The sequence below is a fragment of the Sorex araneus genome, chromosome 9 (genome assembly GCF_027595985.1).
Source record: "Sorex araneus isolate mSorAra2 chromosome 9, mSorAra2.pri, whole genome shotgun sequence".
Taxonomy (NCBI): Eukaryota; Metazoa; Chordata; class Mammalia; order Eulipotyphla; family Soricidae; genus Sorex; species Sorex araneus.
Genome location: NC_073310.1, coordinates 11,773,721 through 11,779,866, shown reverse-complemented (window position 1 = coordinate 11,779,866; position 6,146 = coordinate 11,773,721). Strand labels below are relative to the sequence as shown.

At 61.0% G+C, this 6,146-nt stretch overlaps 1 protein-coding gene across 2 annotated transcripts; it reads right to left on the bottom strand.

The window, feature by feature from the left end:
• Positions 1-445: 445 nt before the first annotated feature.
• FICD (FIC domain protein adenylyltransferase) lies at positions 446-5,703 on the bottom strand. Of its 2 annotated transcripts, none has more exons than XM_004615500.2 (3): positions 5,603-5,703; positions 4,357-4,702; positions 446-3,777 (listed from the first exon to the last, which is right to left on the bottom strand). In XM_004615500.2, exons 2-3 carry the CDS (start codon positions 4,658-4,660, stop codon positions 2,702-2,704), a joined length of 1,380 nt encoding a protein of 459 aa, XP_004615557.1. In that variant the 5' UTR covers positions 4,661-4,702; positions 5,603-5,703; the 3' UTR covers positions 446-2,701. The 2 variants fall into 2 exon arrangements, with proteins under 2 accessions (XP_004615557.1, XP_055002884.1); XM_055146909.1 differs by lacking the exon at positions 5,603-5,703 and adding an exon at positions 5,426-5,591.
• Positions 5,704-6,146: the final 443 nt, after the last annotated feature.

Sequence of the window (6,146 nt, the reverse complement as noted above, 5' to 3'; positions counted from 1 at the left end):
GGGACCAGCGACGCAGGGCCACGGACACGTCCTTCCAGGCCCCTCAGCTTGGCTTCCTTCTGCTCCTTGCAGCTTCCTGCCTGCTCTTGGCCGACTCTGAACTCACTTCATCTCCTGGAGCGCTCACACACGCTCCTGGGAAACGAACCTAGGCTCCGGTTTTGTGTTGGGCTATCAGCTGCTGAAGGGGGTCCTCAGGAACTTGGCAGGCAGCTGGTGGAGGGGTAGGATTAGTCTGCCTCCCCGTAGACTGTAATTGCTGTCAACGGGAATGTAATGCCCATTGCACTAACTGGAATCACTGAGGCCAGTAGTTAGGCTTCTCTGGCTAGCTGGCAGCCTCTGAGGTCTGGGGAGTGGTCTGCCAGAATGATGCAAGGCTGAGGGCCTGACCCCCTCCACCCTTCGAAGAAACGGGGACGCTGCAATAAGACAGCCTCAGGCGTTGATGTAATAAAATACTTTATTAGTCATTTGTTAAAATAATATCCTTCACATACAGTTAAAGTGCAAATGGCCAAAGTATAAAACCAGCTCTGGCAGCCTCCTGGCGTGCTTATAAAGACTGAGGAAACACCTTATGGCAGTAACAAGGACGAAATTTTTGATCAGGGTTTGGGCCACTTCATCTCTTCACGAAAGCTTCTCCCTGATCTTCGTTTTGGGGCCACACCCAGCTGTGCTAAGTGATCACGTCTCTCTTGGGACCAGACGTGGTGTGGAGGTGGAACAGGGCTTGGCCACATGCAAAGCAGGTGCCCTAACCCTTGTACTATCTCTGGCCCCTCTCTGGCTTTTTTTTTTAAAGCTTTCAGAAACCTGAACCTGCTTATTGTGTGGTTAAGTGTATCAGCACGGCGACCTCCAGGCTTCCCGTCCGGGTCTGAATTCTCAGGTTCGAGACGACTCTGTACGCTCAATCCGACACTAACATAAGTGCAGGTCGCCTGTGTTGGACACGGGCCCCGGGGCTGGGATCAGAACCCAGCAACCGGGCCATTCTGACTAGTAGTAGTCACGTTGGCAATGCCCTCCCCATGTGGGCTTAAGAGAGACGCTTCTGCTCCCAACCCATGTGGCTGTGCGATTTTACCAGTCTGACAAGTTGCTAGGACAGTACGGCCACCCAGTTCTGCCGAAACCGTACAGTGGCTAGCGGGGAGGGGAGAGGGTCTGTCCTGGCAGTGGACAAAGGTGTTTTTTTTTTTTTTTTTTCATGGTTCAGCAGAAGCTGTTACTGAAATCAGTATCAGAGATGCTTAGTTCTTGGCTGCTTTCTCAGGTATGTTCCTGAGCATCGACCTGGCCGTGTCCCACTTCCACGGGCAGGTGACCCCACCCGCTCACACGATAGTTGCAGCGGATGTGCTGTGGTTGATAAATAAACCAGAACTTTTGCACTGAAATACCTGGTGTGCATTGTTGCCAGTGAAATATAAAAACATGATAAAAACTAGCCTGGTTGGGCTAGGGCACTTGCCTCGCATGCGGCTGGCCCGGGTTCAATTCCCGACACCATCTGTGGTCTGAGTACCACCAGGAGTGAAGTGACCCCCAAATGCAGTCAGGAGTAAGACTTGAGCACCACCAGGTGTGGTCTGAAAAAAAAAAAAGGAAAAACAGGCTGACCCAAAGAGGAGAAAAATTGGACTGGACAGTAAAAACAGCCTCTGGCACTAGAGTTTCAAACTGACAAGGGCTCAAAGATTCTTGAAAATAAGCAAGGTTAGGGGCTGGAGTGATAGCACAGCGGGGAGGGCGTTTGCCTTGCACGCGACCGACCCGGGTTCGATTCCCAGCATCCCATGTGGTCCCCTGAGCACTGCCAGGGGTGATTCCTGAGTGCATGAGCCAGGAATGACCCCTGTGCATTGCCGGGTGTGACCCAAAAAGCAAAAAAAAAAAAAAAAAATTAAGGTTCTGGGGCTGGAGTGATAGCACAGCGGGGAGGGCGTTTGCCTTGCACGCGGCCGACCTGGGTTCGATTCCCAGCATCCCATATGGTCCCCTGAGCACCGCCAGGAGTAATTCCTGAGTGCATGAGCCAGGAGTGACCCCTGTGCATCGCTGGGTGTGACCCAAAAACGAAAGAAAATAAGCAAGGTTCTTATTTAGAAACTCGGGTCAGCGTTTATCTCACACCTCAGAGATGTGCTGTGAGGAAGAACTTGGCCACAACCGGAAGGTCTGTGGCGGGAAGCAAACCCTCATGACACAACTTTTCACTCCTTGGACTGGGACTCGGGGCTCCTCAGGAGGCCGGGCCTTCTGCGTGCCACCCTAGAGCCTGGCCCTGCCCGGCCCAGAGAAAGGCGGAGCACCCCCCCCCACACACACACACACCTTCGTGCAAATTCTGCTTCGGGACCCGTGTTCCCGCCACACGAGAAACACTGCTGGCTGGCCCCCTGCGGCCTGCAGGCCCACGGGGTGGGGCCCACAGCGCGGCCAGCGGCTGCTACACGAGACTCACTAGCACAAAAAGGGAAATAAATAACTGGGCTAAATGGTGTTATCTTAGAGATAAAACTTAATAATAATTTAGTATTTTCAACTCCCCCAAAAAAAAAAAGTGGAGGTAAAGGAAGTTGAAGCCTCTCAGCCACCTCCTTTCGCTTCGGGAGATGGTGAAGCTTCTAGAAATGCGATGTTTTGTTTTGTTTTGTTTTGGCCCCCCGCCCCCCCACCCTCCCGTCCCAGGCTAGGGCTTCACGGGCAGCGTCTCCTTGAAGCCGGAGTGGTTGGGCCTGGCCTCGGGCAGTGCCACCGAGTACTCGGTGGTGGCGAAGAGCAGAGTGTCCAGCGTCGTCTCGGTGCACTTGGCGATGAAGCGGATGAAGGGCCGCACGTCGCCCTCGTTGGCGGCCTCCAGGACGTGGTAGTACTCGGCCCGCTGCTCCTTGCGGATGGTGATGGGCGGGTAGCCCGCCTGCATGAGGATGAGGTTCATGAGCAGGCGCGACGTCCTGCCGTTGCCGTCGATGAACGGGTGGATGTAGACGAGCTTGTAGTGGGCCAGGGCAGCGAACTCCACCGGGTGCAGGTTCATGGCGTCCTCCGAGTTGAGCCACTGCACGAACTCGTCCGTCTGCCGGGCCACGTCCTGCGGGGGCGGGGGGAGGTGGTGGCCCACCAGGACCTGGGTCCTCCGGAACCGGCCGGCCTCCACGGGGTCCACGTAGCCCAGCACCCGCCGGTGGATCTCCAGGAGGTCGCCTGTGGTGACGGAGCCGACGCGGGACACCAGCGTGGTGTTGACGTACTTCATGGCCGCGTGCATGCCCAGGACCTCGTTCTGCTCCTCCAGGCTCTTGCCGGGCACGGCGTAGCGCGTCTCCAGGATGTGCCGGATCTCCGACAGGGTGAGGGTGTTGCCCTCGATGGCCACCGTGTGGTAGATGTGGTGGTAGTAGGTCTCCTCCATGACCCGGCGCAGTGCCGAGTTGCCCTTGGGGATGGACAGGATCTTCTTCACTTTGCTGTCGATGATGCCGAAGTAGCGCTGGTCGATCTCCTCCACCAGCGGCAGCGTCCGGTCCCGGCTCACCAGGGCCTTCTGGTGGTGGGGCGCGAGGGTCAGCGCCCGCGTGTACAGGTAGTCCGCCTGCACGATGTCCTTGTCCTCCTCCGAGAAGAGGCCGAACTCGGTGAGCGCGTCCACGAAGTCGGGGTCCATCCTGAGGGCGTGCAGGAAGAGCCTGTGGGCCTTCTCCCGCTTGCCCTGGCGCTTCATCTCCAGGGCCTGGTTCAGGGCGGCTCTGGCCTCCAGCTTAGCGGCTGTGAAAGGGCCCAAGCGCGCGCGAGGTCAGGGGTGCTGGCCTGGCGCCGTGCTCCCGGGGGATGCTCCGGCTCTGGGGGCACTGTGCTAAAAGGGTTGGTTCATGCCCCCACACCCACCCCTGCCCCAGCCCTTCCCCTGCCCTGCATGGGTGGCCTTGCCCAGGCTTCCTGCGGCTGCTGTGAGTGGCTCCATGGCACCTGCTGGGTGGCCCTCGCTCCTCTCGGGGGTCCCCACTCCAGACCCTGCCTGGGAACCGCTCCCCAGGGTGGGTGCTCGGCCTCTCCCAATATACCCCAATATACCCCAAGGACTGAGCCACAGAGCAGAGCCGATTCCCCAACCCCCTCGCCCCCCTGACTTGGTGTTTCCTCCTGTGCCCCCGGCTCTCCCCAGTGGATGCCTTTCCCTTAGAGTACTCTGACAGCAGGCCTCGCCTCCTCCAGGAAGCTTTCCTGGTGTGCTCCCATGCCCCCTGCCCTTGACTCCCCCCAGTGATGCCAGCTCAGTCACCTGTAAGAGCTCAGGGCTGGTACCCAGGGCGCGTTCACGGGGGTTAACCGGCCAGCCTGTCTCACCTGGCGAGGCCTTGGTTCGCACCGTGTGCGGGGCTGCGTCCCGGGAGGTGATGCTGAGCTCCGTGGACGGGCCGGGACACTTGGCGGCGGCGGCGTGCTGTGCTCTGTCCAGCTTGCTCCGGAGCAGGGAGAAGCCTTTGATCAGGGCCAGGCACTGCTCCTCCATGGCCCCCAGCGGCAGGAGCAGGGCCACCAGGGACCCCAGCGCCATGCTGAACAGCAGCAGCCACAGGTGGCGGCCGCACACGGAGACCCACCTGGGCTCGGTCACCGCCACCGCGGATGCCATGGGCAGGAGGGTCATCTGGACGCAGGGCCGAGCCCCTCGCTCCGGTCCACGGGAGATCTGCAAGGAACCGAGAGTAGGGGAGCTCACGCGGCAGGTGCGAGCTCAGCCTGGCCTGGGCTCCGGACAGCAGGGGGCAGCCCGGACCGGGTATCCCTGGGGAAGGACAGGCGCCCCTCCAGCTGGGGACACCCCAGAACTGCAAGGCCGACGTGGCCCCACATTCCCCCATATGCTTTCTGCAGGCCAGACCTGCACGGCACCCCCGGGAACTTCTGCAGACAATCCTGGGCCTCTTCCAACAGGAGCTGGTGTGACATCACCCCTCTCTCGGGGGGAGGAGGCAGAGGCTCCGAGAAGTGAAGATCTAGTGTCGGTCTTGGGTTGAACCTAGCTCCCCCCTTTCCCATAGTCCTTGGTGGGTGCTGGCCCATGCCTGGGTGTTGGGGGCTTAAGGGACAAACACCTGAAGCCTATGTATGAGGGTTCCCCAGCTTTTGGTGGGTCCTGCCTCATCCAGACAGGAGCCCCCTTTCTCGGCTTCCTTCCTTGGCCTGTCCTGCAGGTGTCCCTCCTGGAACTCGGGGGGGGGGGGGGGCCTCGCACCTCCAGCGATGCTCAGGCCAGGGGTGGGAGTGAGTGCCCGCGGCCCGCGGGTGCGTGCAGGACCCCGGGGCTGACAGCTGGGGTTGCGGGGTGGTGGTGGGGGGCAAGCCCCACGAAGCTAACAATCAGCATTTATTGGGCAACCGCGGGGGTGCCGGACCCTGGGTCCTGGCTGACCTCAGTCTGCGCCACCCCACGGGGGAAAGCGCTCGCCCCCCTCTCGGGTCACGGACTCGGAGACAGCACGATGTGCTTAGCCGGGCGCTCTTCTCCGGGGTCGCGCCCGGGGGCAGCCCCTGTCGGAACCCCGCCCAGGCTCGCTCCTTCGAGCCTCCGGGTTCGCCCCTTCCTCACCGCGCGCCGCACGCAGCCGGGCCGGGTCCCAGCGCTTCCCGGCGCTCCCAGGCTCCGAGGCCGCCGGCTCCCGGGACCTCCAGGGCCGCCGGCCTGCTGGCTCCGCCCACAGAGACTCTCCATTGGTCAGCCCGCCGTCCTCCGCGTCGCCGATTGGCTAACCCCACCTGTCCGTCCCTTGTGTTTCCGGGTTCCCGCGTCGGCTCTGGCGTTCCCGGGAAAGGCGAGCCGTGGGCCAAGCCCATTGGCTGGCTCCGGCGCGGGTCTCGTGTCCGCAGCAGCCAATAGGCAGCAGGAGGGGCGGAGCCCGGGGCATTGGCGGGAGAAGCGGGCGCGAGGATGCTGCTTAGGGACCACAGACCCCGCGATTCTGCTCCCGGTCCGCTCTCGGGGGCCCGTTTCCCTTAGCTAAGTGCAACAATGCCCAGGCAGGCAGGGGCGAGCTCTCCCTTCACCCCGACAGTCTGACTCCCCCGCTTCTGCTTCTTCCGCTTGCTATCAGGTTGACCCCTTTCCTCTTTTCTCTCACTTTTTCCCTTCCCCA